At 41.2% G+C, this 25,846-nt stretch overlaps 1 protein-coding gene across 2 annotated transcripts in view; it reads left to right on the plus strand.

The window, feature by feature from the left end:
* Positions 1-25,846, plus strand: part of LOC146634712 (NACHT, LRR and PYD domains-containing protein 3-like) — a 106,462-nt gene that overhangs the window by 13,530 nt on the left and 67,086 nt on the right. Inside the window, exons 7-8 of one of the 2 annotated variants that reach the window (XM_085378654.1) lie at positions 651-824; positions 6,689-6,862. In XM_085378654.1, the coding sequence (XP_085234780.1) occupies positions 651-824; positions 6,689-6,862 (348 nt within the window). The remainder of the gene's footprint in view (positions 1-650; positions 825-6,688; positions 6,863-25,846) is intronic. The other variant, XM_085378645.1, reaches the window with a different exon arrangement.

A 25,846-nucleotide genomic window follows, 5' to 3' on the forward strand; every position in this document is an offset into this window, starting at 1 on the left:
TCAGCTCAAGGAGGTTTAAATAGCATTTGCCTCACAGCAAGAAGGTCCTGAGTTCATTTCCACTATCAGTTTGGGGTATTTCTTTTATGGAGTTTGCATGTTCTCCCCATGTTTGTGTGGGTTCTCTCTGGGTACTCTGGCTTCCTCCCACAGTCCAAAGACATGCAGTTAGTGGGGATAGTTTAATTGGTTAGTCTAAATTGCCCATTGGTGTGAATGCAGGTGTAAATGTAAGTGCGAATGATTGTCAATGTCAATGAACAGCTCCCTTTTAACAGGTAGAAATAAGCTCTCTTTTTCTAGCTCCTGTCAGTATCTTGTTGCAGAATTTTGGATCAACTAAAGGCTTTAAAGGAAGTTTTTAGGACAACATCATAATATTTATTTATAGCAGTCAAGTGTATAAGTAAGAGATGTATTTTTTTAGCATCACTTTGAAAAAGGATGTTTCTAATTTTAGAGATAATGTGCAAATGACGCAAAGTTAAACATGGAATATTAATTAAATGCATTTTTTTTTAGATATTTCATATTAATTATATTATTTTTTTCTGGTCTAGTTTTTACTTTAAAAATGCTTTTATTTTTAAAATAAAAATCTCCAACCAGTTAACTCATTGCAAATATTGTTTAACAATTTTGTTTTTCAGACTTAGTGGCTGTAACCTCTCAGAGAGAAGCTGCAAAGCCCTGTCCTCGGTCCTCGGCTGCCCGTCCGCCAGTGTAACTGAGCTGGACCTGACTAACAACAACCTGGAGGATTCAGGTGTGAAACTCCTGTCTGCAGGACTAGCAAGTCCAAAATGTTCACTGGAAGCTCTCAGGTCAGAATTAAGACTTTCTCACTGATCACTGACATTTAAATTTTTTTTTATTGCATAGACAACTGACTCTTAAAGAGTTGTCAGGTGGCACTATTTTCTCTTTCTTGTATTTTTCTTGTTCATATTACCATTTTATAAATTTAGAATAGTTTCATAAAAATAGACTTCTGTTTCGAGGTTTGTATTTTTTGGGTTTTTTTGTGAATTTAGGATTCTGGTTGAGGAAAGACTGAATAAAAAGAGAACCTAAACTAAGTTAGAATACCAAGTCAAAAGACAAAGCTCAACATGGGAAGCTTAGATATTTGAAATCTGCAATCGTCTGTGGTCTTACCTGTTCAACCTTTGTGTAGTTTTTTTTTTTTTTTTTTCCATCCATTTTTAGTCAAATCCTTTCTTCTGCTTTACTGCTTGTCAGACAGTTAGCAATTGGATTTGTTAAACTATTATTTTTTGCAAGATTTCAGGAATGACGCTGCTTTGTTTTTTATTCGGAAAGTGGGTTCAGAAAGTATTCTTGAAAACAAATTATGTTCCACCCCAAATCATTTAATTTCTTTTGGTCTGCCTCCTTTTAATCGACTTTCAGTATCCATAATGAGAACCTGGATCCTTTTGTCATTAAACAGATGGTCAGAAAAATTATGATCTACTCCCTTATATTCAATTCAAATAACCAACTACACAATAATACAAATGTACATTGATTGGAATATACCTAATAATGTCAAATCAATTAAATTGATTAGACATGAACCAGAAAATGCTAGGTAAGCGTGTTTTGATGTTACGATTCATATGATACTGATGATGGATTTTTAGGCTAATAGTTAAGCTAACACACTTAGCTCTCATCTTTTCTTTTCTAATGAAACCGATAGATCCTCTACTTCTTTTAATTGTCTCACAATGCAATTCTTACCATATTTTGGTTCCTGCAACTGGTCCGTCGGGTTATTGTCTTCCCAGAAACACAAGGGAAGTGCTTTTTCCTATTTCCATTTTCCTTTTTTCCTGTTTCGTTTTTTTTTTTTTTTTCCTATTTCCATTTGTCCTATTTCTGTTTTCTTTTTTCTTGGATATCGACTATTGGATATGGTTATATCCAATAGTCACAATATAGATATAGTTCCTTGGATATAGACGTGGATATCAATATGTCTACCTCCTGAAGAGTGTTATTCACTTAGTTGGCTATTGTGAAAAGGGGTTTCTGTTCACCATGGAAATGATACTGTGATCACCCACCACTGTCTTCATGGACATCCGGGTGATTTTGCTCTGCTGAGTTCCCAGTGCTCTCCTTCTCAGCATGTATGAAACTGTAGATTTTGCCGCTCCTGTTATTGTAGCAATTTCTTGGATGGATTTTTTCTTTTTTTGCAGCTTAAGTATGGCTTGTTTCACCAGCATGGAGAGCTCCTTCGACCACTGTTGTCTGTTCACAGCAAAATCTTACAAATGCAAGCACCGCACCTCAAATCAACTCCAGACCTTTTATCTACTTAACTAATAATGACATAAAAAAGGAATTGCCTACACAAACCCATGAATAGCCTTTGTGTGCATTGTCCAATTACTTTTGGTCCCTTTAAAAAGAGAATGGTACAGTTAAGAAGCTGGAACCTTTAATCAAATTTCAATGTGGATAGCCTCAAATAAAGCTGAGTCTGAAATTGTTGTGAAATAACAAAAACAGTTGTGATTTAGCACTATAACAATTTAATTAAATTGAATCGATTTTCCTGAATTTAAATGTGCATTTCTTTCTCTGTTCATGGTGTGGGTGGGGGAGTGACAAATGGACATATTTCAGAATTCAGAGAGGATGATACATATACTTGATAGAAGAATAATAAGATGTCTTAATAAGAAGACCTTTTATTCTTTTAAAACTGTTTAACACACACTTTAAAGAAGAGAAAAAAACCCACTCTCATATGGAACGCCAGGACTGCCATAATAAATTAATTAAATACACCATTAAATAATTAATTAAATGTGGCAATAATTAATTAAAATTGGAATTAATTAATTAAATAAATAGTTATGACACATGTAATTAATTAATTATTGACACATTTAATTAATTATTTATGTATTTCACATTTTAATTAATTATTGACACATTTAATTAATTATTGACACATTTAATTAATTATTTAATGATGTATTTATTTATTTCATTTTGGCAGTCCTGACGCCTGGCTCTCATCTTGAAATAATTTTATCTGTCAGCCTCACCCATCAAACTCAGGGGGCGGGGTTAACGCTGATCGAGTCAAAACCATTGCTTTGGCCTGGTGGCCATTGTTTCTAGCACACAACAACCGGCATGTGGAAGCTAACAGAACTGAGCTTTGAAAAACCCTGTTTGTGTGTCACCAAATACCGTTTTAATATTTTTTTAGCCGAGAATGTAGTGGTTTAATCTTCATGTGTCTGGTCGGTTTGTCAAGATACAGCCTCTTTGCAAAAGTGTTTCGATGATTTCGGAGATGTCTGCCCAGTCTCACGGCAAAGCGTGGGATAGACCCGCTCGCCTCGCAAGCAATCCCACCAACAAAGCGCAGGCCCCGGTACACAGCTGTAGTAACCCCCGCTGACTTCTTTTACTGAGGTTATATTTATCGATGTTTTATTTCCTGATGTTCTTATGTGTCCTACGGGTTTCAGTCTGAATTATAACTAACATTAAAAACATGTTTAAGGAGGAGAGAGAGCAAATAAATCTGTTTAACATCTGATCTTTGGGTTTTTGTTCAGTAATCAGCGTGACCTGTGTATAAACACATAAAAGAGATAACGTTGGTGTTTCCGTCATGTAGTAACTGCTGGCTTTAACTGTACAAAGGTTGTTCCACACTATGAAACACATACAGACTTCATGATGTTCGGCTAATATTTTTATTGTGAATATTAATCATGCTGACCTCGCTCTGTACACCACGCAGCGAGGTCAGCATATCCACGATATCCTCAGCTCCATGAGTTAACACAAAGTTTCCCAGCTGACTATCTAACTGCCAACTATTCCAGAGACGTGAAAATATACAGCATAAAGAAAAGTGTAAGAGACTCAGCAGCAGATTAGAATAACAGTTATACATTTAATAAATCACCAAATGAATCCAAGAAACGAGCAAACCTGAGTTTGTGTTCCCTCAGCTGCAGACTCGCTGCTGTTTAAATGTTTGAAAAGGAAGATTAGATATAAAAAACGTCAAACATAGACTCAGTCTGCCTTCACATTTGATATGAGGCCAGCACGTATAGTGGCCTCAGCAGGCTATTACTGAAATACACGTGCTATATCATAAACTATGATATAAACAGGGAGGTCCTATTAACATGTTTAGTTTTAAAGGACACCTTCCTGCCTTTAGTCTCCTTCATGAGCAGTATTAGTTTTCTTCTAACATCCAGAAGTCTGCACAATGTTTCATAGTTTGTAACAAGCCTTTGACAGGTAAACATAACATGACCGAAAAAAAAGAGAGAGAGAGTGTTGACATAAGAAGAGAAAATTCTCTCAATTATGGAGACAGACAAATGGTTCATTTATGTTTGATGTGTGTTTATTCCTCCCTAAATATCGTCGGTGAAGTTCGCCATGCACGTCAGATTTTCCTGCGCATTTTTATACCTCTGCCAACAGAGAGAGAAAAAAATCACATTCTAACAGACAGCTGGTGCTTAGAATACAGTTGAATAACTATTAAAAAACAGATGATATTTAGATGATAGTTCAGTCTAACACATGTGCCAGTGAACCATTAAACGTCTGTGAAACTATGCAGTTATGAAACGTAACTTTAACCTCAGCCAAACCGATTTGCTCAGTTGTAAATAAAACAGCGAAGTAAACGTGACCCGACAGACAGAACCTGAGTGAATGAAGTCCAGCGTTTAACCACTGAGAGTTAAAACTCAGCTGAGGTTTGAAAGCTGTGTGCCGGTGATTGGACATCAGCCGCTGATAAAGCTGTTCTCCTATAAAGTGCTCTGTAAGGAAACGAGCTCCAGCAGCTCTGCGCTCGGGGAAAACACTATATTTACTTATCTTGTGCAGAAAAATGCGCTGACATTGCGTTATATCGAGCACCGGCTGCCCAGTTAAACTGTGACTATCACCAGGTAACGTAGGCGTGTTTCTTGAATTAGCAGCAGGTGTTAAACAGCTGACAGATGAGGAGGAGGATGCATGCAGGTAAACTGAGGGTCTGTTGAGCTGATCGCTGGTTTCGTGAGAAAAATGTCAGCTCGTTCTTTATGTTACAGAAGCACAGAGACACAAGACCAGGCGGAAAGAGACGATCGTTCGGTGAAAATGAGAATCTGCGAATGCAACATGTGGAACACGGAGAGTGGAATATGTAAACAAACCGGTTAACGTAACCCCCTCGGTGCACTCTGCATGCTAACTGTTAGCAGAGCTAGTGAAATCTCTGAAAACATCTGAGCACTTTTGCAAACATGTTCTATGTTGACAACCTGACCAGACATACGGTGCGACATTCGCGGCTAAAACACTGTTAAAAGTGTAGCTGGTGACAGAAAAACGGGGTATTTTAAAACTACACCACCACCATTGCTGCCTGTGATTTGATCTGCATTCTGGGATACCTGGCTGCCCCAAGTCTACACAAGCAATCGATTATCTAGGATCGACCTGTTTTGACTTACTTTGCACGGCAACCAATCAAATGTTAGAGAAGCTGCATGGGCAGCGTTAACCCCGCCCCCTGAGTTTGATGGGTGAGGCTGACAGATAAAATTATTTCATGACGAGAGCCAGGCGCCAGGACTGCCAAAATGAAATAAATAAATATATCATTAAATAATTAATTAAATGTGTCAATAATTAATTAAAATGTGAAATACATAAATAATTAATTACATGTGTCAATAATTAATTAATTACATGTGTCAATAATTAATTAATTACATGTGTCATAACTATTTAATTAATTAATTCCAATTTTAATTAATTATTGCCACATTTAATTAATTATTTAATGGTGTATTTAATTAATTCATTATGGCAGTCCTGGCGTTCCATACTCTCAGGGCTACTTTTAAATTTAAAATAATTTTGCAGGTTTATTTGAGTTCACACTTGTGGAAAACTATAGCCTACTTTCAAATAAATAGATCATAGCAGTATGCCAATAATTTTAAAATAGAATAGTAATGACAACTATTTATGTGTAGTTATGACTTCAGTACATTTTAAATATATTAAATGATACTGTTCTCACTTTTTAGTCTAATTTCTGTTTTTGAACATCACTGCAGAGCTCCTCCATATTTCATACATACGTACATGCTTATGGCTGCAAAAGGTAAGTTTAATATTAATGCAGAACTGCAGCGTGTCTTCATGTAGTTCATGTTCGAAAAAACCTGCTCCCATATATATGTGTATCCCAAGATGGACAGAATTGTAAAATAAGGAGAGAAATCTGTATCTAAAATGTTGCAAATGTGTACAATATGATCCGCACAGATCATGTTGCATGCCCATGTGGAGTTTTGAGACAGATTTAATGCTGCCAGCTTTCCACTGATCCACAAATTTAAGCTGCATTTAAGTCCCAGTGTAAAACAAATGTGTACAAATCCTTGCTTGAAATGTGTACAAATCATGATGTCTCTCTTTTTCATAGCCTTTAAAATCCCTCACACTACAGGTTCATTTTGTGGTTTCTATAGTTTCCAAAAGCAGATGTAGACACTACCTGCGATCACTAATGCTATCTGTTGTGAACCATCAGTACATTCAATTATATAAATCTAATCTTGAAAGAAAAATACATATTATTTAACATCTTCACATAGTAATAGCTGCTTTATGTGTGCAGTCTGTCAGGCTGTCTGATCACAGAGGAAGGCTTTACTTGTCTAGCCTCAGCTCTGATCTCCAACCCCTCCCATCTGAGAGAGCTGGATCTGAGCTACAATCATCCAGGTGACTCAGGAATGAAGCTGCTGTCGGCTGGACTGAAGGATTCAGGCTGGAGACTGGACACTCTCAGGTATGGAGAGAATGTCTGATAGAGGAGGAAGAGCTGGAAACTGTTACACTTTCTTTAAGAACATTTTTTTCTTTGCTCGCAATAAAACCAACAGTCAAATATAAAAATAAGATATTGTCTGGGGGAACAGTGCCTTTTGCCAAATCTATTCATAAATCTATCTGTTCATAAAGTCTAGATAAAAATGTAAATAGATCCATGTATGTTCCTCCCACAGTTCAAAAATGTGAAGTCAGTGGGGTTAGGACAATTGGTGATTATAAATTGCCCACAGGTGTGAGTGTAAATGGTTATTTGTCTCCCTGTGTTAGCTCTGCAACAGTTAGGTGACTTGTCCAGGGTGTACCCCACCGCTTGCTCTATGATAACTGTGATAGGCTACAGCAGCCAATAGGGACAAAATAACTAAAAATAGATCAAAAATCAAGGGCTCATTCAAGATGAGCTAATTCTAGCATTTCCAATCCCTTTGGTTCATCAAAGCCACTAGGAAAACAAAAACATTAACCAAGCTGATGACGGCAAGCTCTGTGATCACTTACATGAAGAAATACTGGACACCATGGTCAGAAAGTGAGAAATAATGAATAGGAGGGGAGGTCGTTTCTGACCATAGTGTTTCTCGAGATTAACATCTTTGCTTGAACTTTGATTGGGTCTGTGTTTCCACAAGCCCCGCTGGTTTAGAGACTTAATCATCATGAAGAAAACAAGACAGTCAGCGATCGATCGATTTACTTGTAAGGGAGGCCTCGTTGGTATCTACCACAAAATGACCCCAACGACGGCCTCCTCTCGCTGACTTTTATTGGGAAAACACACACAATACACATCACAGCAAAGCAAAGCCCACATGGTTCTAAGACAAGGCTGTGTGTGTGTGTGTGTGTGTGTGTGTGTGTGTGTGTGTGTGTGTGTGTGTGCGTGTGTGCGTGCGTGTGCGCTCCTGCTGACCAAAAGAGTCATAAAAGCAGGAAGCAACATCCTTGGTCATAAAGAGGGTAGTCTCCCCTACACCCAATGTATGGTTTACCATAGATAACACAGTGAAGCCATACAAAGGGCAGGAAGCTTACCAAACATCAAACAGACCTTCACAAGAATGTGCTTGTGATAAAACACTACATCCCCCCCCCCCCCCCAGAACCTCGAGAGGCTGGGGAGGGGGACAAAGGAATTCCTTTCATCACAGAGTTAAAACAATGTAGAGATGGTAAGCATAAAAATGACACCATTTAACAATTCACTCTAAAAAATACTGTGTTCAGTGTACTTCTCTGCAAACGTGATAAGCCCATAGCATCTATTGCTCTATGGCACTTGGGAATTTGCTGGGATTTACTTTAGAGAGCTGGAAAATAAATCCCAGGGACCTGTCGATTTTTAAAGTCTGGAATAATGTATAAGGACTTCAAAAAAGTGGCTGTTAATACTCATACACAAATTTTACCTTTACAATTACAAAGACCTCAAAGATGAGAAGGTCCACAAAATTAACTTGACTTGCAGATAGGATATTATTAAGCTTCCTCTCGAGTCATTTATAATTAAATTCAGCTGTGTTCCCAAATCGTTATATAGTTGGGTGATGAAAGGAATACTTAGAGCACCTACTTAATCTTGCAACCACACTGTTGTTAGAGGAAGCAAAGTATAGGGACAAGGGAGATGACTCGCCATTACTGGCGGCAAGGTCACTGAGATAGTTTAACAACTTCTTGGTGACTGGACGTCTAGGGTGGATGAGGTTTACACTGAGCTCCTTCAGGCTCTGGATGTTGTAGGACTGTCGTAGTTGATATGTCATTTCAATTCAAATTTTAGAAGTTTCTAAAGCCATTCCAAAGAAATTTACTCTTTCTACATACTAATTTCCCTTCAGTGTTACTCACAGTGTCACTCACTCAATATCAAGTCACTCAGATCACTAGCTCATATCAAATCACTCTGATTTTGGATTTTCTAAATGAAAGAATTCTTACCAGCTGTCCAGTGTTCAATTCCAAAATGTTGAGGCTTGACCTCCACATGCTTTTGTGGAGGGCAAGCATTACTCCCAGCCTACCACAGTGTGTTGTACATTATTATACACTCCAGAACAAAAGTTTAAGACCACTTGAGAAATGACAGAAAAACATGCAACAAGAAGAAATGGGAGTGAGACAAAGAATAGAATAGAATAGAATTCAACTTTATTGTCATTGCACATGCACAGGTACAGGGCAACGAAATGCAGTTTGCATCCATCCAGAAGTGCTTTAGTGATATAGATATATTACAATATATATTAGCAATAATATAGATATGTGAGTATATTACAGAAATGGGTCTATTATGGTATGTTATAATGTACACGGTATGAAGTATGTTGTGAATATTCTATAACTATAAGTATGTACAGGCTGTAGTGAGTACAAGCTATGTACAGGCTATGAACAGGATATAAATATGAAAAACTATACAGAATATGAAATAAATAACTTTACAGAATCTGAGATATACAGCTGTACAGAAATGGGAACTATGCAAGTTGTAAACAGTTGTAGGATTAAAAATTATCGAATGTACAGAATGATTATTTACACAGAGCTATACAGTAGTGCAGTTAAGATAAGTGAGGGTGTAGATAGTTTCTACAGAGGCTATATAAAGTGCTAGTGGTTGTGAGTGGTGGTTCACTCCATGTTATTATTGTGTTTGAGGGTACAGTTGTCCATTGTGGGGGTGTGTATGTTCAGTCCATGAGTTTAATGTGGGTCAGATGTCAGGAGGCAGAGTTCAGGAGTCTGACAGCTGTGGGGAAGAAGCTGTTCCGGTACCTGGTGGTCTTAGTCCGGAGGCTCCTGTGGCGCCTCCCAGAGGGCAGGAGGGGAAAGAGTCCATGTGATGGGTGACTGGGGTCTTTGATGATTTTCCCAGCCCTTTTCAGACACCGCTTCCTGTAGATGTCTTTTATGGCAGGAAGTGGTGCTCCGGCGATGCGCTGGGCAGTTTTCACAACCCTCTGCAACGCCTTCCGGTCCGAGGCAGAGCAGTTCCCGTACCAGACTGTTATACAGTTGGTCAGGATGCTCTCGATGGTGCAGCGATAGAAGTTCACCAGGATGTCTGAGGACAGGTGGTTATCCAGCCGGACATGTTGGGGGCGGTTGGTCAGGAAGTCCAGTAACCATTTGCAGATGAGGGAGCTGATGCCCAGGTCTGTCAGTTTCCTGATGAGTTGTGAGGGGTGGATTGTATTGAATGCTGAACTGAAGTCTATAAACAGCATTCTGGCGTAGGTGTTGTTGTTGTCCAGGTGTGAGAGGACAGAGTGCAGTGCGATGGAGACTGCATCCTCTGTGCTCCTGTTCTGGCGGTATGCGAATTGGTGGGGGTCCAGGGTGGGGGGGAGACAGGATTTGAAGTGTGCTAGGACCAGCTGCTCTAAGCACTTAGTGATGATGGGGGTGAGTGCTACTGGGCGGTAGTCATTGAGGCAAGATGGGTTGGAGTTTTTGGGTATCGGGACGATGGAGGTGGATTTGAAGCAGGCCGGTACCACAGCGTGGGCCAAGGACAGGTTGAATATGTCTGTGAGCACTCCTGCAAGCTCCCCAGAACATGCTCTGAGAACACGCCCGGGGATGCCATCGGGACCTGCAGCCTTGTGGACATTGATCCTGCTCAGCACCGCTCCTACATCGGTGGGGGAGAGAGTCAGAGGTTGGTGGTCTGGCGTCATGTCTGCTTTGGTTGTGGTTGTGGGGTTCCCTCGCTCAAAACGAGCATAAAAGTTGTTGAGCTCGTTGAGGAAGGGGACATCAGAGGATGCGGGGGAGGGTTTGGTGGTCCTGTAGTCTGTAATGGTCTGGAGTCTTTGCCACATGCGTCGGGGGTTGGAGTTGGAGAAGTGTTCTTCTACCTTCTTTTTGTAATGGTGTTTGGCTTTTTTGATGCCCTTCTTTAGATTAGCCCTGGCTGTGCTGTAGGCGTGTGCATCTCCTGACCTAAAGGCAGTGTTGCGGGCCTTCAGGAGGAGACGAACATCCCGGTTCATCCAAGGCTTCTGGTTGGGGTACATGGTGATCCGTTTCTGGGTGGTGACACTGTCTGTGGTTTCGGAGATGTAATCCAGTACAGATGAGGCGTACTGGTCCAGGTCTGTGTGGGTGAACCTATTCCAGTCTGTGTTTTTAAATCTGTCCTGGAGCACATTGTTTCACTAGGAAAAAGCACCCCAGACAATTATGGTGTCCCCTCTACTGTGGCGCGTACAAAACCTCTTACATGGGATCTGCTTGTCATGCTAGTAACATTGGATACCACCAGAACCAAGTAAATTTTTTTCTCATCAGAGAATAAAACTTTCTTCCACCTTTCAGTGTCCCATGTTTGATGCTTTCTTGCAAAGTCTAAAAGTTCAGTTATGTTGCATTCAAGGAGACGAGGCCTTTGAAGACGTTATTTGTTTATGAAGCCTTTCACTCTCAGGTGCCGTCAGATGGTTATAGGGCTGCAGTTGGCACCAGTAATGGCCTTAATTTGAGTTGAGGATCGTCCACTGTCTTGATGGACAACCAATTGGATCCTCTGGCTCAGTGCTGGTGAAATGTTTTTTGCATCTTCCACTTGACAGTTTTGTTCCATAACCCTCAGAATCATTTAAGAAATTCCAAATGACTGTCTTACTCCATCACACGTCAGCAGCGATGGCGTGCTGTGAAAGACCCTGCTTATGCAGTTCAACAACCCGACCACGTTTAAAAAGGGAAAGTTTTTTGCCTTTGCCATAAGAATGTCATGACAGTGTGACTACCTGACAGAAAGTGACAATGAATCTGCAAGAAGACACCATCATCAAAATTATTTATTAATCAAATAGTCACAACATTATGTTTTCACCCCCAAAATTAAATGTTCAAAGCACCACAATGGCAGCCTGATATCACACAGAATTTTCACTTGATATTAAATAGAATTTATGAACTGAGCTCTGCAGACAGAGTGATCATAGTGAAACAGTTTGTTTTCATTTCCAGATTAAAGCTACTCTTCATATTTTCTACCAAATGCCACCAAAGAGGACTGTGTTGAAAACCATTGAGTAATTAATCTTTTTTCAATACAAGCTTCAAGGCTTCACTAATTGCTGATATTCACAAATGAGAAAATCAAACAGGGCAAGACCACACAGCATGAGGGGATGAAAACCAAGAACTTAAATATACATATAATAATGTAAAAGAGGGCAAAGTGGAAAGGCGGGGATCACAGCTGAACAAAATCTAATTAATGGGAAAATGGGGAAAAAAAACTGACCATAACTCAAAAGGAAGTAAATGGTAAATGGCCTGTATTTGTATAGCGCTTTTACTAGTCCCCCCTAGGGACTCCAAAGCGCTTTACACACCCAGTCATCCACCCATTCACTCTCACATTCATACACCGGTGGAGGCAAGCTACAGTTGTAGCAGGACTATCAAAGTTAAAAAAGGAAACAGAAAACTGAGAAAAGACAAAGATAGACAAAATGGTAAAAACAAATACAGAGACATGTCCAACTGGGGAGAATAGACTAACTTTACACAACTAAATGGGGAAAACAGATGGACACAGAGAGGGATTAGAAAGGGAAACGAAATGATAATCAAGAAAAGCTAGGGATACATTTTTCATAAAACAAAACCAAATCATGAATTCACCCTCAACCTTGAACTCACCCATGAAACCTGACAACTTCATTAAATACAGTGGTGTACTGACAGATCCAGGATCAGTCCAAATCATCAGCAGTTTGATCCATGTATGGATTAAAGTGTATTTGTGAAAATGTTGGACTGTTCCTTTATCAGTGTCTAACAGTCTGTGTATGAGAGCCATGTAATGTCCATGTGTGCATGCTGACTGTGCTGCTCTGACCCCCCTCCTCCTTTCAGGGTGGAGCCTGCTGGAGTCCGATGGTTGAGACCAGGTCTGAGGAAGTGTAAGTGTGTTTTTAATGGGATTCATGAAAACAAAGCAGCACACATTCAACCATCTTCATCATGTCAGGAGTCATCATCAAAGTGTCAATCAATGAACAGATGATGGATCAATAACTGCAGCTGGATTGTGTTTGTTCTCTCCATCAGATTCCTGTCAACTCACAATCGACACAAACACAGTGCACACAAAGCTCCAACTGTCTGACAACAACAGGAAGGTGACACATGTGGAGGAGGTTCAGTCATATCCTGATCATCCAGACAGATTTATTTATTGGCCTCAGCTGCTGTGTAGAAATGGTCTGACTGGTCGCTGTTACTGGGAGGTCGAGTGGAGCGGAGACGTTTATATATCAGTGAGTTACAGAAGCATTAGAAGGAAAGGAGGCAGTAAAGATGCTGAGTTTGGATTTAATGATCAGTCCTGGAGTCTGAACTGCTCTGATGATGGTCCTCGTTCTGTCTGGCACAATAACGAAACATCAGCCATCTCCTCCTCCTTTGGCTCTAAGAGAGTAGCAGTGTATGTGGACTGTCCTGCTGGCACTCTGTCCTTCTACAGAGTCTCCTCTGACACTCTGATCCACCTCCACACCTTCAACACCACATTCACTGAACCTCTTTATCCTGGGTTCAGAGTCTGGTTTGGGTCCTCAGTGTGTCTGTGCTGAGTTGAGTGTAAATAGTGTCCTGTTAGAGAAGCAATTCAACTCAATTCAAATACTTTATCGTCCCACAAGGGGAAATCTTTTGGTCTTCCTCAAAGGTTTTATAAAATTATATCCAGAGGGCAACAAGTCAAACTCACTTGGAATTAGGTGGTTAAAACTATTAATAATATAATGAGTCGTCATAAGCATATTTTTGCTATAAATGGCCAAAGGTCCATCTTGCCAATGCCCTGAGATTGTGCTCGCAGTTTTTACCAAAAGTCCCAGCCGATCCTTGTTCTTCACAGTCATGTTACAAAACCAAGCAGCAATACAGAAAGACACAACAGATTCAATAAAACGTGTGTAAAACAAGGACAACATCTCAGATGAGCTCAAAGAGCAGTCTTTGCTTAACTTTTTTAGTAGCAACATCAGCATGACGTTCAAAACACAGTTTATGGTCAAGTAAATACTTGTAACTCTCCAATTCAAATACTTTACTCTGACTGTTGAACAGTCTGTACATGTCTGTATCTTTCACTTAGAAGCACGTTTTCAAATTCATGGATTCAATCAGTTGATGTTTGAAACTGTTCTGTATACCTTCAGCCATATGAGCTGACAATATCTAATGCAGTCATAATATTATTGTATGCATCTGATTTATCTAATAAATAGCAAAGTTGCAGCAGCCATTTGAAAAGTCTTTTCTTATTAACTTTTCTTATTAACTTATTACACATGTAATTTTGAGTCCAAAATAATCACCATTTCACTAGCAGGCAGATAAGAACTTTATCTAACTTCAGCCATCATTTCACTCAGAAATATACATCCATCCATTTTCTTGTGTTTATGGGGGGGCAGCAGCTGAAGCAGAGAAGCCCAGACCTCCCTCTCCCTGGTCACCTCATCCAGCTTGTCCAGGGGAACACCAAGGCGTGGAGCTGTACGGGAAAAACACTGTAGTGTTTTCAACGAGGATGTTGGTGACACCGAGTTAAACCACAAATGAAGACCCTGGAGTTTAGTTGCAGCTTGTTTAATTGTCTCCATGAACATGTGGTGAAAACTGAAATGACAGAAAATAAACTCCATCTCAACAGGCAGAAGCATGTTTACATCAATAAAGTGCATTACTCTCACTAAAACATTCATGTTAGCAAATACACATTAATATCCAAAGTTATCTGTACAAACTGTCATATAAAGTAACTTACGGCGTTCCGGCCTGATAATTCGGAGTAGATGGCATTTGATTACATCTCCATACTGCCTTTAACATGAGGAGCCTGTTTCTCAGCAAAACCGAGCGCTTGACCAAAACCGGAAGTGCTTTACCGGAACCGGAAGTGCCCCGCCAGAACGGGAAATACATTTTAGCGATATTTTCCTTTTAACTAAAACGTATATACAACATGAATTATTCATTTTAACAACACATATTAATTTTTAATGGCAAATCTTTTTAGAATTATTTATTTCAAATTTATGAACCTATTTATTCAGAGAAACGCCTTAAAGGCAACACACTCCCCGCCTGGCCTCTCGAGGCCACTATGCTAAACGAACATTATGCATTCAGTCCTTTGGCATGAGGAGGATAACTTCTGTAACTGGTCGCAAAAATGTCTTTATGCACCCTTCAGTACATATCTTTACCTCAATTTTCCTTACTCGATCGTCCTTGCTTGGGAATGTGGCAGTGACCCTGGCCATGGGCCAGCTGTTTCGTGCAACCTGCTTGTCCTTGAGCAGAACCAGGTCACCAACTTGGAGGTTTCTGCGCGACCCGGTCCATTTCTGCCTTTGCTGCAATGTGGGTAGATACTCTCGCCTCCAGCGTGTCCAGAACTGGTTGGAAAGGGCTAGGACCCGTCTCCATTGTTTGTTGTAGAGGTCTTTATCCGAAAAGTCTCCAGGTGGGGATAGGAGGCAAGATTTCTGCGTAAGGAGCATTGAAGGGGATAGGACGAAGGGGTTCTCTGGATCAGAGGATACTGGGACGAGCGGCCTTGCATTTATTATGGCTGTAACCTCAGCCATGAGTGTGCATAACACGTCGTGAGTCAGTTGAACCTTATTTTGTAGTAGCATGGAGTCCAGGATTCTGCGGGCGACTCCGATCATGCGCTCCCAAGAGCCTCCCATGTGGGATGCGTGTGGTGGATTAAACTCCCAACTGCAGCCTTGGACAGTTAGGCACTGTTGGAGTGATTTATCCATTCCAAGTTCCTTTGAAGTGCTAATAAAATTGGTGCCACGGTCAGATAGCAGCTGTTTGGCGGGGCCTCTCAGGGCGAAGAAGCGGCGGAGGGCGTTTATGCAGCTGGATGTGTCCAGAGATTCGATTACCTCAATATGCACAGCTCTCGAACTCATGCAGGTAAACATGATGGCCCACCGCTTACTTTCAGCTACTCCGCCCCTGGTACGCCTGGTTGTTATGGACCACGGTCCAAAGACATCAAGGCCGACGTAGGTGAAAGGAGGACAAGTTTTTAGGCGTTCAGGTGGTAGGTCCGCCATGAGTTGTTGTTCTTGTTTTCCACGTAGTTTGCGGCAGGTTAAACATTTGTGGATTACTGAATTGACTAGTTTTTTGCCGCCTAAAACCCACAGCCCAGCAGCTCTGATTGCTCCTTCCGTCAGATGACGACCTTGGTGCCTTGTTAGCTCGTGATAATGGCGAGTGAGCAGAAGGGAGATGTGACTGTTTTTTGGAAGAATTACTGGGCTCTTTTCAACACTCTCAATTTCTGCGTGTTTGAGTCGGCCTCCAACAGAAATGAGACTGTCCTGTAACATTGGGCTGAGCTTCTTGAGGGGGCTCTGTTTTGAGATTGGCTTGCCAGCATCAAGGGCAGAAAGTTCCTTCTCAAAGTATGCCTTCTGTGTCTCTTTGAAGATGACAGTTTTTGCTTGAGCAATCTCCTCTGGAGTTTGAGGCAGATGACATTTGTGCCAGCCTTTGCATTTTTTGTTTGGATTAGTCCCATTGAAGGACTTTGCAATGTGGATAAGATTTGCTATGGCTCTGACTAAAGACTGAAAAGTAGAAAAGTGCTCAAAACGCTTACAGATGAGTACTTGGAGGTGAGTGACGTAAGTTTTTACTTCTGGTCTAATTTCTGAGTCTTTATCTGGTTCAATCAGGTCAAACCTTCCACTCAGTTGTGTTGTCTCTGCGCCAGGACGGTGGATGAAGGGTGGTCCGGTGAACCAGGTGGACTTTTTTAGTTGGAATGCCGACAGTGACCTAGACGCATGGTCTGCTGGATTTTCCTCTGTGCGCACATAATGCCACTGTTCTGGCTTAGATGACTGGCGAATGCGCTGTACTCTGTTGTGAACGTATGTGTAAAACCTTTTTGACTCATTACAGATGTAGCCAAGCACTACTTTACTGTCCGTATAGAAATGCACTGCATCAAAGTCTAAGTCTAACTCATCTTGGATGAGGTCAGCCATTTCTGCTGCCAAGACGGCTGCACATAGTTCAAGTCTTGGTATTGTAGGTTCTGACAGGGGGGCTAGTTTTGCTTTGCCCATTATGAACCCAACCTCGACCTTCCCATCTGTTTGAACTGCCTTTAAGTAGGCCACAGCTCCTATGGCCTTAGTAGATGCATCTGAGAACAAACACAGTTCCTTTCGCTTTGCTCGACTTAGTGAGGTGGATGTGTAGGTTCTGGGAACATGTAGTTCTCTTAGATCCTGAAGGGAATTTCTCCATGTTTCCCATCTGCTTCGTTTGTCCTCTGGAAGGGGTACGTCCCAATCTGAACATTCTGAAGTAAGCTCTCTGAGTAGGGCCCTTCCTTGGATTGTAATGGGTGCCAATAGGCCCAGGGGATCGAAGACGCTATTGACAGAGGACAATACGCCACGGCGAGTGAATGGCTTGCTTGAGGTGGCCACTGAGTAAGTGAATGTGTCTCTTGTTATTTCCCAAATGAGTCCAAGGCTTCGCTGGGATTGTATCTCTTCACCACTTAAATCTAAGTTTTTAATGACAGGAGCACAATCTTCTGGGCAGAAGGCCTGCATAACTGCCTGAGAGTTGGAAACGAACTTATGCAGGTGTAGGTTGGATTCAGCGAGTGAGGCTTGTGTTCTTTGAAGCAAGTCTATAGCCTCAGCAGGAGAGGGGACAGAGATCAAGCCGTCATCTACGTAAAAGTGCCTCTCCACGAACTTTACTGTATCTGCACCATAGTCTTTCGAACCTGCTCTGATGGCCTTGCGTAGTCCATAAATGGCAACAGCGGGGGATGTTGAGTTGCCAAACACGTGGACTTTCATCCGGTACTCGACAACTTCGTTGTTTGGGTTGTTGTCTCTATGCCACAGAAAACGGAGGAAGTTGCGGTGGTCTTCGCGTACCATAAAACAGTGAAACATTTGCTGTATATCTGCCATGATTGCAACACTTTCTGTCCGGAAGCGGAGAAGAACTCCGACAAGTGTGTTGTTTAAATCAGGGCCAGTAAGGAGGACACTGTTAAGAGAGACACCCAAGTACTGGGCGCTAGAATCGAAGACAACCCTGATCTGATTGGGTTTTTGGGGGTGGTAGACTCCAAATGTTGGAAGATACCAACACTCTTCTCCCTTTTCCAGTGGGGGGGCCACCTCAGCGTGACCATTGGAGAGGATTTTTTCCATGAAGGCCACATAATGCTCCCGCATTTCAGGTTTCCTATTAAGGGTGCGTTTTAAGGAGGAGAACCTCGTGGCTGCCTGCTGTCTGTTGTTTGGTAATTGCTGGCGGGGTTCCTTAAATGGAAGTGGGGCGACCCAACTGTTGTCCACGTCTCTGTACATAGTATTGTCCATCATATTTAGAAAGAGAGTGTCCTGTATTGAGTGAGCTGGTTTGTTGTCGTTATCTGTCCGGTTAAAAACTGTTTGACCCAGAGTTTGTTCGGGCGCTTTACCTGGCCTGTTTGTGTGTGGCATTTCTTTGAGTTGCAGGAGGCTACTGCATGGTTTGAAAACTGTAGGGCGGCCATTTTCCAGAACGACTGTCTTCAGGGTGCTGACTGTAGGCCTATGGACATTACCCAGACAGACCTCCCCAACTACAACCCACCCTAGGTCTAGGCGCTGGGCGAAGGGGGCATTATGGGGGCCGTTAATTCTCTGCCTGACCTTGTGTGCCTGTAAAATGTCTCTCCCTAGTAGCAGGAGTATTTCGGCTTTAGGGTCTAGCTCTGGGATGTACTTTGCTATGGTACGGAGGTGCGGCTGGTGTAGCACTGCGCTGGGAGTTGGGATTTCATTCCTATTGTTAGGGATGTCCTGACACTCTATGAGCGATGGTAGAGGGATCACCACTGACCTATCCAGTGACTCGATATGGAAGCCTTCAGCTATTTTACCCCATGTTTCTACAACACCAGAGCATGTTCTAAGATTGTAGGAGAAAGGTTCACTTTTAATGTCAAAAAGTTCGAAGAACTCAGGCTTGGCTAAAGAACGATTGCTCTGATCGTCTAGTATTACATATGCCTTAACAGCTCTGTCTTTGTCACCTTTAGGGTACACCCATGTGAGACATATCTTGGAACATGAACGTCCCCACTGACCTGGACCGCACACGTCTGTGCAGCTTGTTGTGACATCAACCATGTCATGACTGTTTTCTCTCTCCCCGCCATTCTCTTGTGCCGGAGGTGGAGCGTTGTTGGTCTGTGGTGGAGGACCGGGATGCATGGCTGCATCGTGACTTGTGCTGTCACATTCAGAACACTTTACCGAAGATTTGCATTCCTTCGCAAGATGAGTATCTGAAGAACAGCATCTGAAGCACAATCCTTTCTCTTTGAGGAAGGCCTTCCTTTCGTCCAGTGCTTTATTCCTAAATGTTCTGCATCTTTTGAGCGGGTGTGGCTTGTTATGTAGTGGGCAGTTCCGGTTAAAGTCCTTGTTAGGGGGAGAAATATAGGTTTTGTGTACAGTAATTGGCTTGCTGGAATTTAAGTTTTTTGCAAAAGGTTTTTCTGGTTTTAAGTTTTGCTGTTGGAAACTTGGATCATTGCGTTTCTTTGCCTCTTTACATATGAATTCACAGAAGTACTCAAAAGGTGGGAAACAGCCTTGGTTGTTCTCTTTATATTGAGAGCCGTGTGACATCCACCTCTCCTGAAGTCCATATGGGAGTTTGTCTACGATTGGGCTGATTCCACGAGAAGTGTCCAGATAGAGTAGACCAGGCAGATGGCCGTCTTCCTTAGCGCCTTGAATCTCTTGCAGTAAATCTCCTAGTTCACGAAGCTTGACATGATCTTTGACTGTTATTTTGGGGAAACTGTCCAACCGTTGGAAAAGTGACCTTTCGATTATTTCTGATGCTGCATAACATTCATTCAGTCTTTCCCATGCTTTGCATAGAGCTAATGTGGGGTTGTTGACATATACTGAACGTATGCGTTTCACCTGATCACTTGACTCTCTCCCTAACCACTTTGTCATGAGATCTAGCTCTTGAATGGGGGTGAGTTGGACTTCAGCTGTTGCACTGGTAAATGAAGAGCACCATGCTCTGTAGTTCTCTGGCCTATCGTCGAACTGGTAAAGGCCTGAGATTATTAAATCTCGACGTGCCATGTATTGGGCAAAGGGCTCTGCTGGATTTAAAATGCTGGCCGTGGTGTTATAGTTATGCTGAGGTACGAATGGTGAGCCGCATGGGTTGAGAGAGGTACTTTGTTTCTCCACTTTAGGTTTTGTTTCACCTTTCAGCTGGCTGGGCTTATTTAGAGCAGCAATATTATCTTTGGTAAGTCTTGTTTCAAAGTTGATGGGTTGTGGCTCTAAATTGCCTTCTTCAGAGGGATGCCACGTTACAAATGTGTTGGGTGAACTTGCTTGGGGGCAAGAAGTGGTTGGTAATTTTTGTGGACTGGGAGATAGCTTGGTCTCCATTTGAGATCGTACATATTCATTTGTACGTTCTAATTTTACGCTTTCTGATGGAGATTTTCTACTCTCAGGTTCTTCTTGTATAGCTTCAGCTTCCTCTAGCACTTCTGCTTCAGCTACAGCAGCGTCAGCTTCCCTCTGTAATGTTAACACTTCTAATTCTGCATCTATTTTTGCCTTTTCCAGTTCGCTTTGAGCTTTTTCGACCTTCAACTGTGCTTCTTTTGTTGCATAGCATGCTCTCACCTTGGCAGCCTCTGCTTTAGCTCGAGCATGGGCAGCGCTTACTGCTGATCCAGATGAGCGGCTGGTCCTTAAACTGCGTGCAGACTTGTTACTGGATGCCATTTTGACCGTGATGAATCACCAGTAGCCGCCTTTTCACTGTAGTGTTTTCAACGAGGATGTTGGTGACACCGAGTTAAACCACAAATGAAGACCCTGGAGTTTAGTTGCAGCTTGTTTAATTGTCTCCATGAACATGTGGTGAAAACTGAAATGACAGAAAATAAACTCCATCTCAACAGGCAGAAGCATGTTTACATCAATAAAGTGCATTACTCTCACTAAAACATTCATGTTAGCAAATACACATTAATATCCAAAGTTATCTGTACAAACTGTCATATAAAGTAACTTACGGCGTTCCGGCCTGATAATTCGGAGTAGATGGCATTTGATTACATCTCCATACTGCCTTTAACATGAGGAGCCTGTTTCTCAGCAAAACCGAGCGCTTGACCAAAACCGGAAGTGCTTTACCGGAACCGGAAGTGCCCCGCCAGAACGGGAAATACATTTTAGCGATATTTTCCTTTTAACTAAAACGTATATACAACATGAATTATTCATTTTAACAACACATATTAATTTTTAATGGCAAATCTTTTTAGAATTATTTATTTCAAATTTATGAACCTATTTATTCAGAGAAACGCCTTAAGGGCAACACAAACACTGTCATTTCAAAGAAGTAAGCACAAGTGCAAAAAGTGAAAATCGAAACAGATGAAGTTGTGCAAAAGCAGGATAAGATAAATAAGGATCAGAGAGAAAACAAAATGAGTGAAAGGAAGAATCAAGTCTTGATAAAAATAGATGCTAAAAAGCTGCTGATCTTGATTGCAGCTTATCAATGGTGCACATGAGCTGAAAGCCAAAACAGAGCAATTCCAGGTGATTGTAAAAGCAGCATTTATTCATTTTGGAATGACAAACCTGCTTCACAGTTCTTCAGGAGGATGGTAGAAGTCTGCTTGCTAATGGGCCAGACTTACTGAAGAAGAGAAAATTAAGCTGATGTTATTTGTGTGTCCACTGGTATTATATAAGCAAAAGAAAAAGAAAACTACTGGTAAACCATGGATAACAAAAGGGCTAAAAAATGTGTGTAAAAAGAAAAATAAACTGTATAGAGATTATATAAAACTTAGAACAAAGCCTGCTGAAATGAAATATAAAGTTTATAAAAATAAGTTAGTATTAATTATGAGAAATCTGGCAAACTTAATTACAAAACAGGATGATTCAGAATGACAAATGGAAAGGAGATAGAGTGGTAAAGTCTATGTTTTGAGGGGATATCACTGAAAAAGAAATTATAGCTATTGCAGTAAAATCTAAAAATAAGACATCCACTGACTGTGATGGGTTAGACATGGTTATAGTAAAAAAGACCTTGGATTGTATAATCAAACCTATCTGTTATATTTTTAATCTTTTGTTTTATACAGGTTTATTTCCTGACCGAATGAAAGTGGCAAACATTATCCCCCTTTATAAATCAGGAGACAGACATAGTTTTAACAATTATAGACCGGTATCATTGGTATCACAGTTTTCTAAAGTGCTTGAAAAACTCTTTGCACAAAGATTTGATAGTTTTACTGAAAAACATCAACTTTTAAGTGAAAGTCAGTTCGGATTTCAATGAAACAGATCAACGGCAACAGCATTAATGCAGACCTTCCCAAAGTGTGGGGCCCGCCCCCTAGGGGGGGCGCAGAGCCATTGCAGGGGGTCGCGGCATGAAAAGGGAAAAAAAAACAACGCTTGGGCACTGCTGGCACGGGCGCCTACACAAACGAAAAGCATGAGATGTTTCCAAACCAACTTCATTCTAAGCCAAAGACTAGAAAATATGGTGAAGCATGTCTTCCCTTTGGCTTCACCTGCACAAGTGCCGAGGTAGGTCTCCCTGCAGAATTGTTTTCCCCTTCGTTGGGAGCAGCGCTGGGCTGTTCAAATCACGGACAAACAGTATCCCACATTCTTGATTTTTAGTTCACAAACATTTGTTGTAATGACTAACTACTCCTGACATGTTGGAGATGTTAGCTCTTTATACAGTAAAGGTACAGTGGGATACAAATAATATCAGGCTGATCCTGCCACAATTTTTTCCCCCAGTTCAAATCACGGACAAACAATATCCCACAGCTGTTTATGTTTTTGAACCCATTTTGCAGAGGGATTTAAAAATGTATTGATAGCAATGTTGAACATTATTACACAGGAAAAAAACAACTACACGTAAAATAATCACACCGTGACTCCTCTGCCTTTCTAAATAGAGGGACACACTCTATTAATCACACTCTAGATCTTGTTTTAACATATGGCATCGAACCTGAACATTTAACAGTGTTTCCTGAAAACCCTCTCCTGTCTGATCATTTCCTGATAACATTTACTTTTACAATAATTGATTACACAGCGGTGAAGAGTAGACTTTATCAAAGTAGATGTCTTTCTGAAAGCACTGTAACTAAGTTTAAGAATATAATCCACCCACTGTTATCATCTCCAATGCCCTGTACCAACACAGAGCAAAGCAGCTATCTGAACGCTACCCCAACAGAGGTCGATTATCTTGTTAATAATTTCACCTCCTCACTACGTACGACTCTGGATACTGTAGCTCCTGTGAAAACTAAGGCCTCAAATCAGAAGTACCTGACTCCGTGGTATAATTCTGAAACACGTACCCTAAAGCAGATGACTCGTAATCTGGAGAGGAAATGGCGTGTCACAAATCTAGAGGATCATCATTTAGCCTGGAGAAATAGTTTGCTGCTTTATAAGAAAGCCCTCCGCAAAGCCAGAACATCTTACTATTCATCACTGATTGAAGAAAATAAGAACAACCCTAGGTTTCTCTTCAGCACTGTAGCCAGGCTGACAAAAAGTCAGAGCTCTTTTGAGCCAACCATCCCTTTAACGTTAACTAGTAATGACTTCATGAACTTCTTCACAAATAAAATTTTTATCATTAGAGAAAAAATTACCAATAATCATCCCACAGATGTAATATTATCTACAGCTACTCTTAGTACCATTGATATTAAGTTAGACTCTTTTTCTCCAATTGATCTTTCTGAGTTAACTTCAATAATTACTTCCTCCAAACCATCAACGTGTCTTTTAGACCCCATTCCTACAAAACTGCTCAAAGAAGTCCTGCCATTAATTAATTCTTCGATCTTAAATATGATCAACCTATCTCTAATAATCGGCTATGTACCACAGGCCTTCAAGCTGGCTGTAGTTAAACCTTTACTCAAAAAGCCATCTCTAGACCCAGCAGTCTTAGCTAATTATAGGCCAATCTCCAACCTTCCTTTCATATCAAAAATCCTTGAAAGAGTAGTTGTCAAACAGCTAACAGATCATCTGCAGAGGAATGGTTTATTTGAAGAGTTTCAGTCAGGTTTCAGAGCTCAGCACAGCACAGAAACAGCTTTAGTGAAGGTTACAAATGATCTTCTTATGGCCTCTGACAGTGGACTCATCTCTGTGCTTGTCCTGCTAGACCTCAGTGCAGCGTTCGATACTGTTGATCATAATATCCTATTAGAGCGATTAGAACATGCTGTAGGTATTACAAGTACTGCGCTGCAGTGGTTTGTATCATATCTATCTAATAGACTCCAATTTGTGCATGTAAATGGAGAGTCCTCTTCACACACTGAGGTTAATTATGGAGTTCCACAGGGTTCAGTGCTAGGACCAATTCTGTTTACATTATACATGCTTCCCTTAGGCAGTATCATTAGAAGACATAGCATACATTTTCACTGCTATGCAGATGACACCCAGCTCTATCTGTCCATGAAGCCAGATAACACACACCAATTAGTTAAACTGCAGGAATGTCTTAAAGACATAAAGACCTGGATGGCCGCTAACTTTCTGCTTCTTAATTCAGATAAAACTGAGGTTATTGTACTCGGCCCTGAAAATCTTAGAAATATGGTATCTAATCAGATTCTTACTCTGGATGGCATTACCTTGGCCTCCAGTAACGCGGTGAGGAACCTTGGAGTCATTTTTGACCAGGACATGTCCTTCAACGCACATATTAAACAAATATGTAAGACTGCTTTCTTCCATTTGCGCAACATCTCTAAAATTAGAAATATCCTGTCTCAGAGTGACGCTGAAAAACTAGTTCATGCATTTATTACTTCCAGGCTGGACTACTGTAATTCATTATTATCAGGATGTCCAAAAAACTCACTGAAAAGCCTTCAGCTAATCCAAAATGCTGCAGCAAGAGTCCTGACAGGGACTAGAAAGAGAGAGCATATTTCTCCTGTTTTGGCTTCCCTTCATTGGCTTCCTGTTAAATCCAGAATTGAATTCAAAATCCTGCTCCTCACATACAAGGTCTTAAATAATCAGGCCCCATCTTATCTTAATGACCTTGTAGTACCATATCACCCTATTAGAGCACTCCGCTCTCGCTCTGCAGGCCTACTTGTTGTTCCTAGAGTATTTAAAAGTAGAATGGGAGGGAGAGCCTTCAGTTTTCAGGCCCCTCTTCTGTGGAACCAGCTTCCAGTTTGGATTCAGGAGACAGACACTATCTCTACTTTTAAGATTAGGCTTAAAACTTTCCTTTTTTCTAAAGCATATAGTTAGGGCTGGACCAGGTGACCCTGAATCCTCCCTTTGTTATGCTGCAATAGATGTAGGCTGCCGGGGGATTCCCATGATGCATTGAGTTTTTCCTTTCCAGTCACCTTTCTCACTCACTATGTATTAATAGACCTCTCTGCATTGAATCATATCTGTTATTAACCTCTGTCTCTCTTCCACAGCATGTCTTTATCCTGTCTTCCTTCTCTCACCCCAACCGGTCGCAGCAGATGGCCGCCCCTCCCTGAGCCTGGTTCTGCCGGAGGTTTCTTCCTGTTAAAAGGGAGTTTTTCCTTCCCACTGTCGCCAAAGTGCTTGCTCATAGGGGGTCATATGATTGTTGGGTTTTTCTCTGTATCTATGAAGCGCCTTGAGGCGACTTTTGTTGTGATTTGGCGCTATATAAATAAAATTGAATTGAATTGAACAGTAGCTGTGTGTGTATATTTAAGCGTGTAAAACCTGAAGATAGTCAGATTAACAGTATTTCGTCTCTATCTGCTATTCTGCAATTCATC

This window comes from Diplotaxodon limnothrissa, linkage group LG3 (assembly GCF_057381915.1).
Source record: "Diplotaxodon limnothrissa isolate DT_005_m linkage group LG3, D_limnothrissa_male_GT1.1, whole genome shotgun sequence".
NCBI lineage: Eukaryota > Metazoa > Chordata > Actinopteri > Cichliformes > Cichlidae > Diplotaxodon > Diplotaxodon limnothrissa.